This window comes from Periplaneta americana, chromosome 7, assembly GCF_040183065.1.
Source record: "Periplaneta americana isolate PAMFEO1 chromosome 7, P.americana_PAMFEO1_priV1, whole genome shotgun sequence".
Lineage (NCBI taxonomy): Eukaryota > Metazoa > Arthropoda > Insecta > Blattodea > Blattidae > Periplaneta > Periplaneta americana.
In genome coordinates this window covers 57,991,337-58,010,480 of record NC_091123.1, presented here as the reverse complement: position 1 = coordinate 58,010,480, position 19,144 = coordinate 57,991,337, and the positions used below count along the sequence as shown (strand labels likewise).

The 19,144-nt window shown below is 36.6% G+C and overlaps 1 protein-coding gene across 2 annotated transcripts in view; it reads left to right on the top strand.

The window, feature by feature from the left end:
• The window catches only part of LOC138703128 (ATP-binding cassette sub-family G member 4-like), a 71,476-nt gene that overhangs the window by 33,571 nt on the left and 18,761 nt on the right, over positions 1-19,144 (top strand). For both annotated transcript variants that reach the window (XM_069830741.1, XM_069830742.1), the window contains 2 exons: positions 146-253; positions 4,048-4,211. In XM_069830741.1, the coding sequence (XP_069686842.1) occupies positions 146-253; positions 4,048-4,211 (272 nt within the window). The remainder of the gene's footprint in view (positions 1-145; positions 254-4,047; positions 4,212-19,144) is intronic.

Here is a 19,144-nt window from a genome sequence, read left to right as displayed (position 1 = left end):
GATGATACAAATCATTAGCATGACTCTTTCTGAAGTGAAGCTCGATGAATTCCTCCTCCTAGATGTCCTCACCTCAAATAATCAGTTTGCACTTGTACGTTCAGTATTAGGTTTTAGAAGTATTCTAATTTAATATTATTTTCAGCAATTGAAATTGCAAGTGGACAGAGAGGTGACAAGAGCAAATTGATTGAGAAGTTTAACAACAGTGAAGTCGATACAGAATATCAACAAGATGGCGGCAATGAGGAAGGTAAATATTGTATTATTGAGTACAAGTATAAGTACTTAAACTACGTAAGCATTGGCCATTTTGTGATATACTATTTCTGCTCTTGACTGCGATCTTTATGAATTCTCGGTAAGGTACTGAGTTTCTTTGTGAGTCCTTTCACAAATTTACTATGGATTCCTTGACATATTGTAATTTTTCATAACATCTTTGTTTCCTTTATTCTTGCATTTAGTTATAGTGAATAAGAATACAGAACGACTTCCTTGGAAAAGGGGCACAATTCAAATACTTACATACGTACCTTTTTTGACGGAGGAGGGGCCCGAAAGCTTGCATCACAACCCGAGGCTTATTGTACTTACCAGTCCTGTTCTATGAATGATATGTGCTGCCGAACGCCTGCGCTTTTGTAGAATATAGCACGCTGCACCATGAATTTAACCCAGGTTATAGTAATGATGACAATGATATTTTAAATTTTAATAAGTCTAATGATGGTGAGATTCAACGCCAAAAGTTACCCTGCAATTCTGCTTCAATTAGTTGAGGGAAAACCTCGAAAAAACCCAACCAGGTAACTTGTCCTAACCAAAATTTGCCGAGGCCACTCGTTCTAAGTCAGATATGCTGTTACTCTACAGCGGTGGACAATATATACAGGATGTAACTAAAAGGTATGTCAAAATTTTAGGGATATATTCCTCTCACATAGAGGATGAAAAAATGTTATGTGAACATTGAACCGGAACCGCTTTATTTCCTTGTTACAGCACTTTTCTACAACCCTGTTTACATTGTATGATGAAGTACATTTTGAATTAATAATAGCAAAACCACCTGGAAATCTTACAAGAAAAGCTTCAATTGACCACATTAGCACGGATACGTACACAAACTTGCCGTGGCATTGAATCCCGGATGAGCTGATGTATCCCTGGAGAATGTCGTATTGTTCTCGTAGCCTTACAAAATACGGGCTCGGAGGACTCTCTTCATCTTGCACCGGGGTTTCATACACGAGCTCTCTTAAATGACCTTAAAATAAAAGTCTAATGGTTTAGATCCGGAGAACGCGGAGTCCAAGGAATTGTTCCACCTCTACCTATTCTTCTGTCACTGATACTTTGACTGGTTTGTCCAACAATGTGTCAGCCCTGGGTCAACGTACCTTTTAGTTACATCTTGTATAATGAAAAATTTAACATTAATTATGGTAAGGTTACCAGATTACCAGATGTCCCTGTTTGTCGGAAACAGTCCCCGAATTTTGCTTTTTGTTGCCGAACAAAATTCGTCTCTGGTCTATTCTCGAATTTAATATTTTCTTCTCTCCTCCTCTACCGGCAATGTTTACATCCTCTCAGACATTATGGAACGAAGTATAGTAACGCCAAATATGCTGAAGAACATTTGATAAGAGGTTGACTATCGTCTCGAGGTCTTTAGGACAACTGGGGGTACACATTGAGTTATATTGACTATCATGCAAAACTTGGAGAGTTATGTAAAAAGTTTGTTAACCTCCTGAGTCTTGAGATATTTGTTGTTTTATTTTTAAGTTAAATATAATTCTTCACTTTAAAAAAGGTCACTGACACGAGGGAAAATGCTGAAAAAATTCTGCAGGTTACTTGTTAGGGCAGAAATGCAGGTATATTATATTATACTTCGAGTCTCTGCACATACATCTTATATTTTAATCATGTATGAAGTATGGTACAGTATACTATACTCTCAGGACTCAGAAGGTTAATAAACCATTCATTTACACTTCAAAATTTATCTCTTAGTTCTTGATACCTTTGAGTATTAGGTTGGTTTATAAGTTCATAGCGATTTTTCATAAGTTTATTAAACACATCAGATACGCTACACGGCTATACATAAGAGAGAAGTTAATCATCAACAATATGTTCTCCTTCACTATTTACAACAGTCTTCCAACGCTGGAGTAGTTCTTCGATTCCACACCTGTAGAAATCGGTGGTTTTGAGTTAAAAAAGATGTCAAGCCATGTTCGGAGAGCCTTTTCATCCGGAAAGGAAGTTCCTTAAAGGTTGTTCGATAGAGAACGGAAAAGATGAAAATCTAATGGCGTAACATCAGGTGAATAAGGTGGATGCGTAATGACTTCCCAATCCAACTCTGGACAGTGTTTTATGTCAGGTTAGCAGAGTGCGGACGGGCGTTATCATGGTGATATGAACAGGCTTCTCTTTGATGTTCACTCATCACTTCACGCATTCTTGTTGGTTGTTTTTCTTGGATTGCGTATGCAAGATGTCTCAGTTGGTGGCAATAAATGTCGCATGATGATGAAATGGTCACAGTTCATATCATATGCCATTTCTCGAGTACAGATCACTGTGGATTAATGTGTTTAAACGGTTTTCATCAAACCCCGAAGGTCTTCCTGAACGTGGAGTGTCACTAATGTCAAAACGACTTTCCTTAAAACGAGAAAACCATTTTCTTGCCGTGCTCTCTCCGACAGCATTGTCCCCATACACGGCGCAAATGTTTCTGGCCGCCTCCGCTGCTCTCGCCTCTCTATTGAACTTAAAAAAAAGAATATGTCGGAAATGTTCTACTTTCTCCACTTGACACTCCATTTTTTAGCGTCCACGGGTTCACTCACTATCTACAAAAATGAAAACTTCAATAGCACAACAATTGAACTTCAAATAAAAAATGACAATCGATAAATAAACCCATAGCAACAGGAGTATCAACGCGCGAAGCAAAAACTTTATAAACTTATGCACCAACCCAATAGTATACACTGTATATTCAATGAATGACTGCAAATCAGTCTCATACTTAAAACTTTGATGTGTTGCATCAGTCAATAAATTGGTATTAAATTGTAACAAAACTAACATAATTCAATTTAAATCCTGTCCAAATTCAACGTCGCAAATTTCTAGCGCAATAATTAATAATAGATCCCTATTAGAAACAACAACAACCAAATTTCTTGGCTTAAAAATCGATAGTGTGTTAAATTGGAAAAATCATATTAAAGAAATTACCTCCAAACTAAATTCAGCTTATTTTGCTATTAGATCAATGCAAAAGATAGTAAATATCAATACCTTAAAAACAATATACTTCGCATACTTCCACTCGTTAATGAGTTTTGGAATAATATTCTGGAGAAATTCCACAGATAGTAACAATATATTTCTATTACAAAAAGAGTAATTAGAATAATAGTAGGTGCCAAATCTAAGGAATCGTGCAGGACTATTTAAAAAAAAACACAAATAATGCCCATGGCTTGTCAGTATATCTTTTCATTAATAATCTTCCTCGTATGTAATCGTGAAAACTTTGTAACTAATTCAACAGTTCATAGCATAAATACACGTCAAAAAAATGACTTTCATACTCCATCGGCAAGTCTATCGTGCTATCAAAAAGGAGTTCGTTATATGGCAGTAAAAATTTTAATAGCCTCCCTATCGATATAAAAAATGAAACTCAAAACATAAAATTGTTTAGGGCCAAATTAAAGAAGTACCTGATTTCTCACGCTTTCTATTCTGTAGGTGAATTCATGACATTCAATAACACTTCATAAAATTGATACTAAAACTTTGTGTTGTACTAGTAGACTATATTGTAAACCTCTTCTGTATATATTTCATCTAGACTGTGACTATAAATTAAGATTTTATAATAGTATTAAGTTTTTTGACTTGTTCCATATTCTAGCTGTAAGCAATGTATGAATACCATGGAATGTTAATAAATACAATACAATGCAATACAATACAATACAATACAATACAATACAATTTCGATTTCAGCCACAAGACTGAATCCGGTACAACCATTCCAACCACAGAAGTTAAAGGACACAGCCATCATTATAGAGAGAGATGTTCACGTAGCACCAAGTTACCCTCAGCCTTTGTGGAGTCAATTCCTGATTCTGACTAGAAGGTTACTATTGTGTACGCTTAGGGATAAGGTACGTTAATTGAATAGTAACATACTGTAGTAACAGTAATTGTCAGCATTGGCTATGGTTAGATTATGAAGTTATAGCATAATTTTTTTATTTATAGCAAAAATGTAAAAAAAAAATACGTTTTATAACATTATTTATTTTAATAAATAGAATTTAAGCCTATTAGCGAAAGCGTCTTTTGCAATTTTATGTATTTTAGAAAGGTAAACGAAAATAAGGAAACGCAGAATAAATATGGGAAATGCCTGTTATTATTCGGTTGAGAAACTTTTATCATCCAGTCTGCTGTCGAAAAATCTGAAAGTTAGAATTTATAAAACAGTTATATTACCGGTTGTTCTGTATGGTTGTGAAACTTGGACTCTCACTTTGAGAGAGGAACAGAGACTACGGGTGTTTGAGAATAAGATTCTTAGGAAAATATTTGGGGCTAAGAGGGATGTAGTTACAGGAGAATGGAGAAAGTTACACAACGGAGAGCTTCACGCATTGTATTCTTCACCTGACATAATTAGGAACATTAAATCCAGACGTTTGAGATGGCCAGGGCATGTAGCCCTGCGTATACATCAACATTTATGCATATAGAGTGTTAGTTGGGAGGCCGGAGGGAAAAAGACCTTTAGGGAGACCGAGACGTAGATGGGAAGATAATATTAAAATGGATTTGAGGGAGGTGGGATATGATGGTAGAGAATGGATTAATTTTGCTCAGGATAGGGACCGATGGCGGGCTTATGTGAGAGCGGCAATGAACCTCCGGGTTCCTTAAAAGCCAGTAAGTAAGTAAGTAAGTAAGTAAGTAAGTAAGTAAGTAAATGAAAATAAGGTATTTAATTGGTAATGGACATACCTAATCAATGTTAAAATATTTAGTTAAATAACTGTGGTTTCAATTATGTTGTAAAAAGGACAAAAACGAACAAAAACCATCTTTTTAAAGTGGGATACAGTTTTAATAATATGTTTTTCTAAGTAATCTTTTTTTCTCCACTTAAGTCGAGTATTGCTCCGCGCATTAAAATGCTATTGTCAAATGAAATGTATGTTCTTTCATGTATTTCACCACATGTGCACTGTTATACATTGAGGATGACCATTTTGTTATATTATTATAACAAATCAGAGGCGGCTCGTCCTAATGTGCTATTGTGTTGTAGCACGCTCGTAATTTAGTTAAAATAAATGTTGATGTATACGCGAGTAATATTATTCTGTAAAAGCATTACGAATCGGCTCTTTTTCAGATTGCGTTATGTTGCAAACAATTATACATTGTGCCGAGTCTCTCTGTAGGGAGAGTTGCGCTCGCATTGAATGTTGACGGAGGTTAAAATGACGATTCTCGCAGTGTTAGAACGAGAAACTAGTCAGTAGAGTGCTATTTTCCCAGTAGAACCCCGAACGTGGGGTTGGTTGAAAGCATTATTAAAGTGAGTGAAGTATTCTTGATCTGCTAGCAATTTTATTCTACGAGCTAATGCCGAACTTAACAATTAATTTTAGTAATAAAGGATGTTTAAAAGTTACTACAGTGTACATAATTTGTAGATATACTTTTTTTTCTCTGAGAATTCAAGTTGAATGGCATTATTATCTTACGTCATATTATTACAGCTGACAATGCAATGAATTTATTGTGATTATTAAAGCTAATATATATATATATATATATATATATATATATATATATATATATATATATAATCTTCTTCCTTATCTTCCTGCCTTTTACCACAGTCTAGTATATACAGTCGCGAAGCTCAATACGTAGTAAATATGCAAACATTAGATAATAACAAATATCAAAATCTGGTGAATTATTATTCAGTCAATATGGCTTAAGCATTGCATTACATATGAAAGAAAAACATATGAGAAAAAATATTGATGTGTTACATCCTATGTAATCTTGATACAAACGTTTTCGCCCCTAATGGGGCATCTTCAGGTACAAATATAAATATCATCTAAAATTAATTACAATATAAGCTTACATTTAAAACTGCCTTGACTAGAATAAAGTATGACATAGTGACTATATTATCTATATCAACATTAATTGTCCTGTCAAAATTAAAAACGAAAAAATTCTCTCCAATTGCTCCACGAAATTAGCTATACATGCTTTATGACTCCACATTTGATAATATTAAATTTTAATTTGTATAGTTTTAGTATTTTAATGATTTTATAGACAACACAATACATCTGAGATGCCATACAAGAGATCTTCTTAGCATGGCTAAGCACATTCACATTGTTTTAAAATGAATTCGTTTTTAATTTTGACAGGACAATTAATGTTGATATAGATAATATAGTCACTATGTCATACTTTATTCTAGTCAAGGCAGTTTTAAATGTAAGCTTATATTGTAATTGATTTTAGATGATACTTATATTTGTACCTGAAGATGCCCCATTACGGGCGAAAACCTTTGTATCAAGATTACATAGGATGTAACACATAAATATCTTTTCTCATATGTTTTTCTTTCATATGTAATGCAATGCTTAAGCCATATTGACTGAATAATAATTAATCAGATTTTGATTATTAACACGAGGCTTAGCTGAACATTTTCCAACATGAATTGTAAAAAACATTAGATAGTTGCTCACCAATAGGATCGTTAATATCGCCTCATTACAGGCAATGCAAAATAGTACCGTAACAGTCTATTGTTTCTAGCACCCTCAAAACCCAAGCTTCATGACTGTATATAGTAGACTGTGCTTTTACTGTCACAGAAATGAATTCAATTAATAGTTTGTTAACTAATCCATTCTCTATGAGATATATGGAAGAAAGAATTGACAAAGGGAAATCAAAACCTCCCTAATTCTAATAAACCAAATTTTACAGGAGAAAGAAAAGACTTACCATCTGTCTTACTAACTTTAAATATTATGGGTGCTATTCATAGACATTTCGCTAGCCCGCGCTACGAGCGTGCTAAACTAGCTCCGGCTATAGACTGGTTACTTCAGTAGTGTCAGAGTTGTAAGCTCCAATACCGGTTGTGGAGCTAGATCGGAACTTGAACTTGCTTATGTCTGTGGAAACACTGAAGCACGCAACCAGTCTAGTGGAGCGCTCCGCTCCGTTTAGTCCCTGTCTGACATCGCTGGGTTACTTGTACAGGATTCGTATCATAACATATCTCTAACACTGGTTTATGAATACGAAAAACGTTACTTGCTGATCATCCACCGGAAGCCCGCGCTAAGACTGTCTATGAATACGGCCCTATACCGCTTGGGCTGATTACCTGGTTGGGTTTTTCCGAAGTTTTCCCCATCCGTAATGTGAATGCAAGGTAATCTATGGCGAATCTTCGGCCTCATCTCGCCAAATATCATCTCACTATCACCAATCTCATCGACGCTAAATAACCTAGTAGTTGATACAGCGTCGTTAAATAACCAACTAAAATAAAAATACGGCCCTATATATTTTCCTATTAATATTGTGTAAAATTACATTCTTTACCAATTAAATACTTCAAAACCTAAATTTTTACATTATCTTACGCTACAATTTGAAATAAACACTGCTCGAGTTAGTGGTTTTCTGACTTCCACAATGTATGAATTAAGAAAAGTGAATAAATATGAGCCGTGTAAAGAAAAAAAATATAAGTATCTCATAATTCCCTTATGAAACATTTGAATATACGAGAAAATGAAAGTTTATTATTAAGATTAACATTGCTACATTTTTTTTAAATTTCAAATATATCAGACAGAAAATCACAAATTACCATAAAACACATCAAAATACACAAATAAAACCACAAACAATATTAAAATGTTAACACAGTCTGATTCATGTTACTGATTCTGTTTTTTCTCTCACTCTCATGTTCTTCCTGTGCATATACTGTGGATTAATAGTTTTATTACAGATTTATTATTTATTACTACAGATTTTGGTGATACATCCTACTTTCCACAGAAATAAACTGCATTAAATTTTGCAGGTCCTTTTGCTTCTTCTTTCAATGGTAATGGTGAATTGTACTTCATTTACTGGGGAATGATGCATCTGTATTGCGTTTCTGGAAGTTAAATCGACTCCATATTGTGCCTTTCATAGTTCTACTTACATGGATTTCATGGATTTTGTGAGATTCTGAATACCGTATCACTTTATTCAGCTGGTTGAGCGATAGTATTGCCACCTACCAGGAAATTAATCTTGGAATGCAAAAACTCTCTTATTCCATGGAGTAAGTGGAATTCTGACTTCCACGAGTTTTAAAACAGCTCCCAGAATGCAGATGAATATCGAAATTATAGTCCCGTCGCTCTAATTTCCGGCAGCCAATCGCGTAGCGTGTCCGTCATGTGAGTCGCTGAGGAAGACGTTATCCATTTCTTAAGGCTCGATAAATACTTAATATAATCGCCCGTCATTTCGGCTCTTTCGTTGGCGTTCGCAGAAAGCACAGGGGAAGACGTTATTTGCCGCTCATTATCTGCTGAATTACAGTGCGTTTGATTTATTATCATAGGAGCTACGATATGATAATGTTTAACGGTATGGCAAATAGATTCCTCGTATGGTAGCTCGGCAACGAAAGAACAAAAATGGCGAACGATACCACCTACCTAGACTTTATAGAGCCTTCACTTCCTAAGACGTAAGCAAAGAGGAGGAGTCACGCCGGGAATAACAGCGTCGCGACTATAGTGTATTCTTGCCTTCCACGCATACGGGACAAACTAAAAAGCACCATCCAGCCCATAACTCAATTTTGTCAAAAATTGGAGTTAGTGGATTTTTGATGTCCCTGTCTCAATTGGAGTGAAACGGTTGGAAAGGCCTACACTTGATTTGATTATAAATCAGAAAGGAAAAGGCGGGGAAAAACTGTGCGTACAACAGAAAATTTCACAGAAGAGAGTATGACAGCAGTTGGATATGTGATTGTGAAATGAAGAACGCCCTTTTTCTGTTTCCCTTATCTTCCCTTAGATAGCAGTGATCCTCATTTTTTTCTCTTTTCTTTTATTTTCCGAGTTTTCTTTTCTTTATCTTATTTTCTGTTTTTTTTTCTGATTTTCTGATTTCCTTATACTAGTACGAACACAACACCCATGCCCGAGGCGGGACCCTAACCCACAACCCTTCAGGCCAAGAGATAAAGACCTGCTGTGCCTCTACTACATTCTAGTATATACAGTCGCGAAGCTCAATACGTAGTAAATATGCAAACATTATATAGTTGCTTACCACTAGGATCGCTAATATCGCCTCATTACAGGCAATGCAAAATAGAACCGTCACAGTCTATTGTTTCTAGCACCCTCAAAACTCAGGCTTCGTGACTGTATATAGTAGACTGTGCCTCTACCGCTTAAGCCATCCAGGCTGGCGATTTTTTTCTTTGAATTTGATTTCTGTCTACGAACATTCGTACAGTAGAATGACTGGTTTAGAACACTTTATCAAATTCATAAAATAAGACGATAATATTAGCCTAAGCATGTGCATAACGTGTTGAATCTCAGTTCTATCGGCCGTGTAAGCGTTATGACGAAATACTGAAACACAATCAGCAAGTGGAAGGGTATGTGCTTTCCAAATTTGTCGATTGTGTCAAGTTCTGCATATCTGGAACAACAAGCGGATCCGGATTCAAATCCTGGTAGAGGTTTTTTCGGAGTTTTTTTTCTCAACCCATTAAGAGCGAATTCTATGTAAATTTCAGCATTGGACCCTGGACTCATTTCGCCGGCATTATTACCTTCATCTCTCTCAGACGCTAAATAGCCATGGCTGTTGATAAAGAGTCGTAAAATTAACCAATTTAAAAAAAAACAATTTGCAAGGGTGTTTTTCCTTGCTTTGTCGGCTTTCCCCTCACTTTTCAAGGTTCTCACAACGTTTGTCAGCATTGGAATCAGTGGTGGATAGTAGAATTCCGAGTTGTTCTGCGACTAAGTCAGTAGTTTCAAGAGTTGTAAGCTCCAAAACCGGTTGTGGAGCTAGATCGGAGCGTGAACTTGCTTATGTCTGTGGAAACACCGGAGCACGCAACGAGTCTAGTGGAGCGCTCCTCTCCGTTCAGTCTCTGTCTGACAACGCTGGACTAGGTGGAACTTAAAACAAGACCTGTTAATGTAGCTTCTGAGGACAAGGAGAGTTTAAAAGAATGTTTGCGGGAATTAGAGAAAATGTCACATAACAAAACTTGTTACGAATCTGTTGGTTTACGGCGTTATTTGAAGGATGAAGAATTTCTGTACTGGTTATCTCTTTTCAGCAAAACAATGTCGCGTGTATACTTTTTATAGGTACGTTCAGTTACAAGCAAGATCGATTGATGTAATTTAAGCAAGAAACAATGTGACTTGTTTCATACGGGTTTGTCATGTATTATTGTGATGTAGTGAAGAACGCATGATATTTCCGTGCATTAATTCTGCATTACCATGTGATGAAGGATGGGTGGAGCGGAGAAAAATTCTCTGAGGCACCGGGACTCGAACCCGGATTTTCAGCTATACGTGCTAACGCTTTATCCACTAAGCCACACCGGATGCCAGTTCCGATGCGGGATTGAATATCCTCAGTTTAAGTTCCACCTCTTAATTTCCCTTTAGTGGCCAACCCTCATGCACTGTGTCACAGATGTGTGACAGTGGCACAATGTCCAACACACTATGTGCAGAGGTGCATTCATTACGAGTGACTAAGTGGCCGGGATCCGACGGAATGAGCGCCGTCTTGAATCACAAAGTGATTATTTACGCATATATTATTGTGATGTACCGAAGTACGTATAATATTTTCGTGCAGAAATTCTGCATTACCATGTGATGGAGGATGGGTGGAGCGGAGAAAAATTCTCTGCGGCACCGGGACTCGAACCCGGATTTTCAGCTCTACGTGCTGACGCTTTATCCACTAAGCCAGAGGTGGAACTTGGCCTAAGTGTAGTAAATCTGTAACACCCAATTTTTAACTACTGGGTGTTCAGTTCAAAATGTGTCATGGCTCTCTGTATGCCGTCATGTGGCTAGTCGATGAGCCTAGAGAATTCAATCTTCCTACACTTCCGCAGAGGTGTATTACTTACGTGCCAGAGAAGTTGCGTAGCAAGTACGGCGTTCATTTAGAAGAGTACTTACCGATACGTACGGTAACGCCGGTAGTGGCAGGAATGTGAATTGTTTTGAAACATGTACTGAGGTGAGTTTTTTCCTTACTGTCGGGATATGTGGAGAGGGTTAAGACGATTACTTACGTATTTGTTGAGATTAATTTCGACGGTCAACATGGACACGGAGCATTTGATTTGTGTTGTGGAATGTTGCCGTACGCAACCGATGATAACAAATACCCTGCGTACGACTTGGCCGCGCAAAACACAGTTCGAAAGAGGTTATGGTAGCACACAGACCGCACAGACCGCCATCTGTTGCTACGACGTTCAAGTTATACCGTATACGTTCTCAAGTTCAGATTGAACGCCTTGATTAATAGGCAACTTCTCTGACACAAAAGCTGAAACTCGCTTCAAATCGCTGACTCATCAACAGTGACGTCATGACACACTTTGAAATGAACACTCAGTAGTTATGGTGACCTCGGAATAGAACACACGGGAAACAGAAGAACACATTCTCCATATCTCATCCACACAACCTTTTTTTTATAATAAACATCGAAGTTGAATTTGCCAGATCTGTTAACTTTAACACTTTGTTGTTTTTTATGAATATTTAAATGCCGTGTAATTCAATTATTTAACACGAAGTTAGTTTTAATATGCTCATCTTGAAAGCGGAGATTTTAATAAAGTGATAACTGAATTAATTTCGTCACAACATTACATAACACGATAACATTTTACAGATTTACAGTTTCGACTACAGTTAGAAATATACTGATATAAAAGCATTCTTAAACAAAGTATTTTTAGGAACCGGAAGGAAATTTATTATCTTATTTTTGCTTCCTTCCCTCTAAGAAACTTATTCCGACAAAGCGGGAGGACAGACAAGTGTGCGAGGAGTAAGGAATTGAGATAGTAAATGGAGTTGTACACAGCTACCCAAGCATTTAAAAACGAGAGCGGTAAACTGTGCCTGGCACGTTTCAGATGCTGAAATGGACGGGAGAAGATGAACATTGCGCGCGCATCCCATTATATTTCTAATGGGATGTAGTGCCTGACACAGATCCATGCTGCGAAATGCAAACACTGGTTACAACGTGGTTGGCGGCAACGATAATATTGGCGGTAGAGTTTGCAAGTACAAGTGTAACTTGTTTCTCTCTGGTTTTACGCGGAAAATATGAATTATTCTTTTCTCTCTTGTGTTCTGATAGTGCCATGGCACGATGGCACTGCCTCTAAAGCCGCCCATAATTCTATCTGATGTTGAGCGAAAGGGAAAGAATTCTAATTTTAATTGTGGTTGTCTATGAAGACAGGCAACGATCTCATCGAGAGGCGGCGAATTTATGTAATGATATGCATGTGGATCGCAATTCAATACCACATACAACAGTGAGAAGGATCATAAAGAAATTTATTGAAATTGGAAGTGTAAGGAGTTACTAAGATCAGGTCGTCCGAAAAGTGCAACTGATGAGAATATTTCATTGGATGTTCTTCTCCATGCGCAAGAAAATCCAAAAGTTACTAGGTACTATAAATTTGTCGTTAGAATCCAATATAAGTCATGGTTCCGTGATGAAAATCCCGATAGAAGAATGCAGTTTTGTGAATTAATGATGGAGCATTAACAACAATCCAATTTTTCTTAGACAAATTGTATTCTCAGATGAAGCCACATTCTGCCTGAATGAATTTATCAACAGACGTAACTGTTGATACTGGTCAGACGTAAATCCACAATGGATGGAGTATTCACAAAAGCTTAATGTTTCGGCTGGTATTGTTGGTGATCATATCATTGGTCCTTTCTTCTTTAGAAAAACGCTAAACTCTTTTATATATTCGGATTTGTTTCGAAATCACGTAGTACCGGCTATCGCAAACTGTTTCCACATCCACTCAACCGTGGGCTAACCAGAGATGACATCTGTTTCCAACAAGATGGAGCTCCAGCTCACTATGGCCAGAATGTTCGTCAGCACTTAGAACAGGTTTTTCCAAAACGATTGATTTGTAGGAGAGCTTACATAGAGTGGCCAGTAAGATTCGCAGATTTATCGCCCTTTGGTCTTATTTTTGTGGGGCCATTTGAAGTTAGTAATATGTCGAAAAATAATCAACAATTTAGAGGATCTGGAGTATCGAATAATGGAAACGGTGCAAGATATCTATAAAGCCTGGTTAAGTCATTCCCTAAATGGTTTCTATGATCGATTGGCACATTGTTAAGCAGCTAAGGCTGGGTCTACACATTGCGATTTGGCAGGACCCGTTTTATTACCTCCTGCCTGACGGGATGTCCTTCATCGTTCTACACATTTACCACAAAAACGCAATCTCTCGTTTGGGTAATCATAAATTTGAGGCCCAGCGCAAGGTCCGTTATTGTAGTCTGACAGCTAGTCATTCAGAACTGCAAGCTCTGTCTGTGAAGCTGCTAGTTTGCGTAAAGGAATCAATAGAAAGAAGATCCTGGGTTCATTCCTTTTTGTGTCAATGAAGGGTTTGTTAAATTTTAAAATTACTTCGATAAAACAATATGAAAATAAGTTTTTTTTTTTAATTTTATCTAATATCCAATTTCTTCGACGAACTCTTGATCTGCGTGTTCAGTTCAAAATGTGTCATGGCTCGCTGTATGTCGTCATGTGGCTAGCTGATGAGCCTAGAGAATTCAATCTTCCTACATTTCCGCAGAGGCGTATTACCTACGTGCTAGAGTAGTTGCCTAGCAAGTACGGCGTTCATTCAGAAGAGTACTTACCGATACATACCGTAACTCCGGTAGTGGCAGGAAAGTGAACTGTTTGGAAACACGTACTGAGGTGAGTTTTTCCCTTACTGTCGGGATATGGGGAGAGAGTTAGGACGATTACTTACGTATTTGTTGACATTAACTTCGACGGTCAACATGGACACGGAGCATTTGATTTGTGTTGTGGAATGTTGCCGTACGCAACCAATGATAACAAATTCCTGGGTACGACACACTTCTCTGACATAAAAGCTGAAACTCGCTTCAAATCGCTGACTCACCAACAGTGACGTCATGATACACTTTGAAATGAACACCCATTATGTTTCAGAATATCGTTAAGAGTTCTGGTCATCCTATTTTATCAGCAAAACAATCTCGAAACATATTTTAATTAGGTTCACAGATTTTAAATTCTATAATGTTTGCATATGAACAAGTGATATTTGCCAATTTAAGATGATGAGTTACAGATAGCCGTTCAGTATTTATGCAAGGTTACTGTAGAATATAGTTTAGGAAGCTCAGTTAAAAAGACAAAAGTTATGGCATTTTTAGGAAAGTATCCCATACGATCAAAGATAATAATTATGAACACAATAGTCAGCCATTTCAGTTACTTGGGCTGTAGTATAACATATATAATAAACATTTACATAATAAATTTCAATATAACTATGTTGTTGTTTAGTTAACTTGCCGAAGACAGATTGGAACTTCATAAGTGACGCCAATAAGGCTTTACTCATGAGTAGAGCTCAGTATTTGGTCACATCTTCCACCTGAAGAAAAAATACTGAATCTGCTCTCGTCTGTGAATTTCGCTTTGTTCCAGAACGGATTAGGGGTGTTTTCCATATATATAATTTTCTCCGCGAATTTTAATCTTTCTTCCTAAAGATTTCATTAACAAATATTTTCTTCTGACTATTACGATATTCATTGTTTTTCAAATAATTACGAATTGTGCTGTCACTTACACTTAGTCGTAGTTCAAGATCACAGGCAATTTTCGGTGCACTTAAAAGGGTTTTTTTTTTCTTAAAATTGCTTTTCCATTTGCTTTAGACATTTTTCTTGAGCGGCAAGTTATTTTCATGCTTTCCAATTTTTTTCTTTGGCCACTGGAAACTGAACCCCATTGTGATAAGAAGTTCCCATGATCAGACGCGTAGGAGTCACAGGTCTAATCGTCACTGGAGTTTAAACTGTTCGAATACTTTTTCAATTTACACAATTACACATCTTTCGTCATTTGTTGCCATGGTGGAAACATATTTTCCCCCACAATAATCCAGCTCTTCTCCCTCACATTTTTGTCCATGTAATCTTTACACCCTTTCTCCCATAATAATGGGTGTTCTTGAACACACTGAATAAATGTCTGTGTCGAATATCACGCACAGGACCACAAACAAACAGATAACAACTGAACTATGTGAACGTCACTACCTGAATGCTTGAGTTGAGTTGTATTATAGTTGTAAAACTCCCCGTGCGGGATCCTGCAAAACTGCACTGTGTAAACGCCACCATTTGAATCCATGTGTTGTAGTCGTACATCCCGCCGTGCGGCATCCTGCAAAACTGCAGCATGCTGTAGTCCCATCCCACAAGCTCCGACTCTGCGGCAATGTGTACACCGTTCCATTTAAACCAATGTGTTGTTGTCGTCCTGCAAAATCGGTCCCACAAAATCTGTCCTGCAAAATCGCAATGTTTAAACCCAGCCTAAGGGCTACCAGTTGGAACCCAGAATTTAGACGGTGTGCTAGCTTTGTTTTGGGTTTGTTAAGAAAGGACCATTTTATTATTTTATTACTAGCCGTACCCGTGCGCTCCGCTGCACCTGTTAGAAATAAATATAAAGTAATTACATAATTCAAATAGGACGTTTGATCCAGGAAACATTCGTGTTTGATAGAAGGATAAATCGTTTAGGGGAGAGTCGGGTAGTATCGGACATCGGGTAATATCGGACAGTGACTTTCTTTCATCTACCACACGATGATGGTACCTGATTGACATGGTTACGTTTCTGTGATGTCGCATTGAGAAACGTAACCATGTCATTCAGGTACTACCCTATGGTGGTAGATGAAAAAAACGCACTGTCCGATACTACCCGATGTCCGATACTACCCGACTCTCCCCTAATATGTTACTTAATTTAAATTGTATTTCAATAATTAAAATGCGATCATTTGGTCCAGAGAGCACTCAGAAGTTACTGTAATAACATTATAGCATTATGTCATCTAGAGAAACTACACTTTCCAATGGTGAAATAATAATTAATTATACAAATTGGTTAATTTAGCTTTCGATATTACTTCATACAAACACAGAAACATTCTCTGTAGGCTATTTTCATAGCTTTCGATTGTTGTTGTCCAAGGCCCCTTATATACGTAGTCATTTGTTTTCATTTCATTACACCGCCTTAGATGGCGTTGTATTTTAATTTTAAAACTCATTTATCTCATTAAATATCAATCCTATCAAAATTTTGCAAAGAATAAAACTTATCGGAAATCATTTTTAAAGAAACTTTTGTTATGCAACATATTTCACAAAAATCAATAATAAGCGAGATATTTCAATTTATTTAATTCGGGCCCCCTTATAACCCCCCCTTTAAATAATGTATTTTGAATGTCATATAGCCTAAAATCTAAGTTACAACGAACTTAATTTATATTCCAATTTTCATATAAATCGTTTCAGCCATTATCGCGTGAAAAGGTAACAAACATCCAGACAGACAGACAGACAGACATACAAACAAAAATTTCAAAAAAGCGATTTTCGGTTTCAGGGTGGTTAATTATATATGTTAGGACTAATTATTTTTGGAAAATCGAAAATTACCAGAAAAATTTCGGCTACAGATTTATTATTAGTATAGATTCGATACACTTTTCTGTTTTCTTGACTTCGCAACAACAAATTTGTCAGAAGAATCTAGTGTGGGTAATTTTTTAAAAGCCCTTAATGAGAATTATTCGAAAATATAAAAATATATTCGGTATTCCATTGAAAATAAGATAGTTGGAATTACATCGTTAAACCGGAAGTAGAAAAAAAATCCATAATACCATTATTGAGTTCTTAGTATAGTACGACTATTCCCACACAACTAGTTTCACGACACTGAACCACATGCTTCATGACTCATGGTGAATGACATGAGTGGAATGTTATTCCTTGACAACACTCCATAAATGTATTATTATTATTATTATTATTATTATTATTATTATTATTATTATTATTATTATTATTATTATATCGATTACAACTACAGATTCGGCTAAATTAGAAAATATACAAAGAAAGAGCCCCTTAGAGCCAAAGTGGTGTAAGTCCATTTTTTTTATTTTTGAGTTAAGTCCAGAAATGGATTCTTCATATTAAAATCTATTTTCTGGAATAGTGGAGCAAATCCTAGCTTACTTGTAAGTTCTCATAGAGTGCAGCACAAGTTTAAGCACTCAAGAGAATCATTATTCTGTTCCAAGCCAAAGTGGTGTAACTGGGACTTACACCAGGTTTCCCTTAATCGCTGTCTGGAACGAAATTGAAGGCTCACGAGGTGCTCAAGAAATTGGAGCATGCAGAGCACAGACAGCAGAACATGTGGTCATGTATAGTGACACATGCTCAGGCCAAAATAGAAATATTAAGATGGCCCTAATTTTATTAAGGTTTTTGCAGACAGAAGCCGCTGGCAGGGTCACTGTTATTGACCAAAAATTTATGATGAGTGGGCACTCATACCTGCCAAATGACACCGATTTTGCTAGCATTGAAAATTATAGCAAAGGGAAACATAATATTATTTACGGCCCCAAAGACTGGCAAAAAAATCATTCTTCAATCTAGGAAGAAAAATCTTTTCCATTTATCATTAATGACAACAGAAGACTTCTTGTCAACAGAAAACCTGGAAAAACAAATCACTAGAAGAAAAACTAATGAAGAAAAAAATCCTGTGAACTGGCTTAAGATTCAATGGTTAAGATACACAAAAGCTGATCCTTTCACCATTTTCTACAAAGAAACTCTGATGGATGACATGCCTTTTTCTAAGTTGGACATAACACCAACAGCGAGACGTGGCCGTAGAGTAGTGAACCTGTCTAATATCGTTCTTGATCGCCTTTACGCTGGACCCCGGCAAGCGACACCGGCAAAGAAAAAAGATATGCTTGATCTACTCCCCTTCATCCCTCCTGTAAGCCATGGATTTTTTCAAAGTCTTCAAACGTCATCCAACGTCAGAGATATTGGCCCGCTGGAAGATGGCGAAATGGATCCGATAACCCCTGATGTCAACCTTTAGGACTGTTTATTGTGGACATTTGTTGATCAAAGATTAGCCATTCTTAGACATTAGTAAACTATTGCTATAATTCTTGTAAAAAATAAAAATTGACTTTTCTGTATTAAAAGTTTTCTTTCTATTCGTTCTTTGCTAAAACATACTACCCTTAAACCATTTCAGGAAAGGTGGTGTAAGTGACATGGCTGTGAAAAAAAAAATTACTTTACTACCTGAAAATGTTATTTTTTTCCTTGGAACTAAATAGAAATTTAAGTTAGCCCTTTTTCAACAAGTTTATTTAAGAATAAAAAAATTCTTGTACAAAATGAATTGATTACAGCTGTTAAACTTTAAGCCCTCATATCTCAAAACTATGTAAGTGTGACTTACACCACTTTGGATCTAAGGGGCTCATTTATGTTCATTCAGATTCCCGCCTATTAATTCCAGCTATATTTATGAGAGAAAATGTGAATATTTTAATTGTCAAAACCTATATGCTAGACGCCATGAGCTAGATTATCTGTTCTTTTGTAAGGTCCTCAAAGGTGATATATCCTAGGACTCCTTCTTAAACAATATTACCTTACGTATTCCAGCGAAAGATATGAGAGCTCACAAACTTTTCTATATCGTAATAGAAATTCGAAATTTCTTTCACCAGTCTCCAGATGCATTAAAAATGCCAACATGCATGGTTGCGAATTTAATC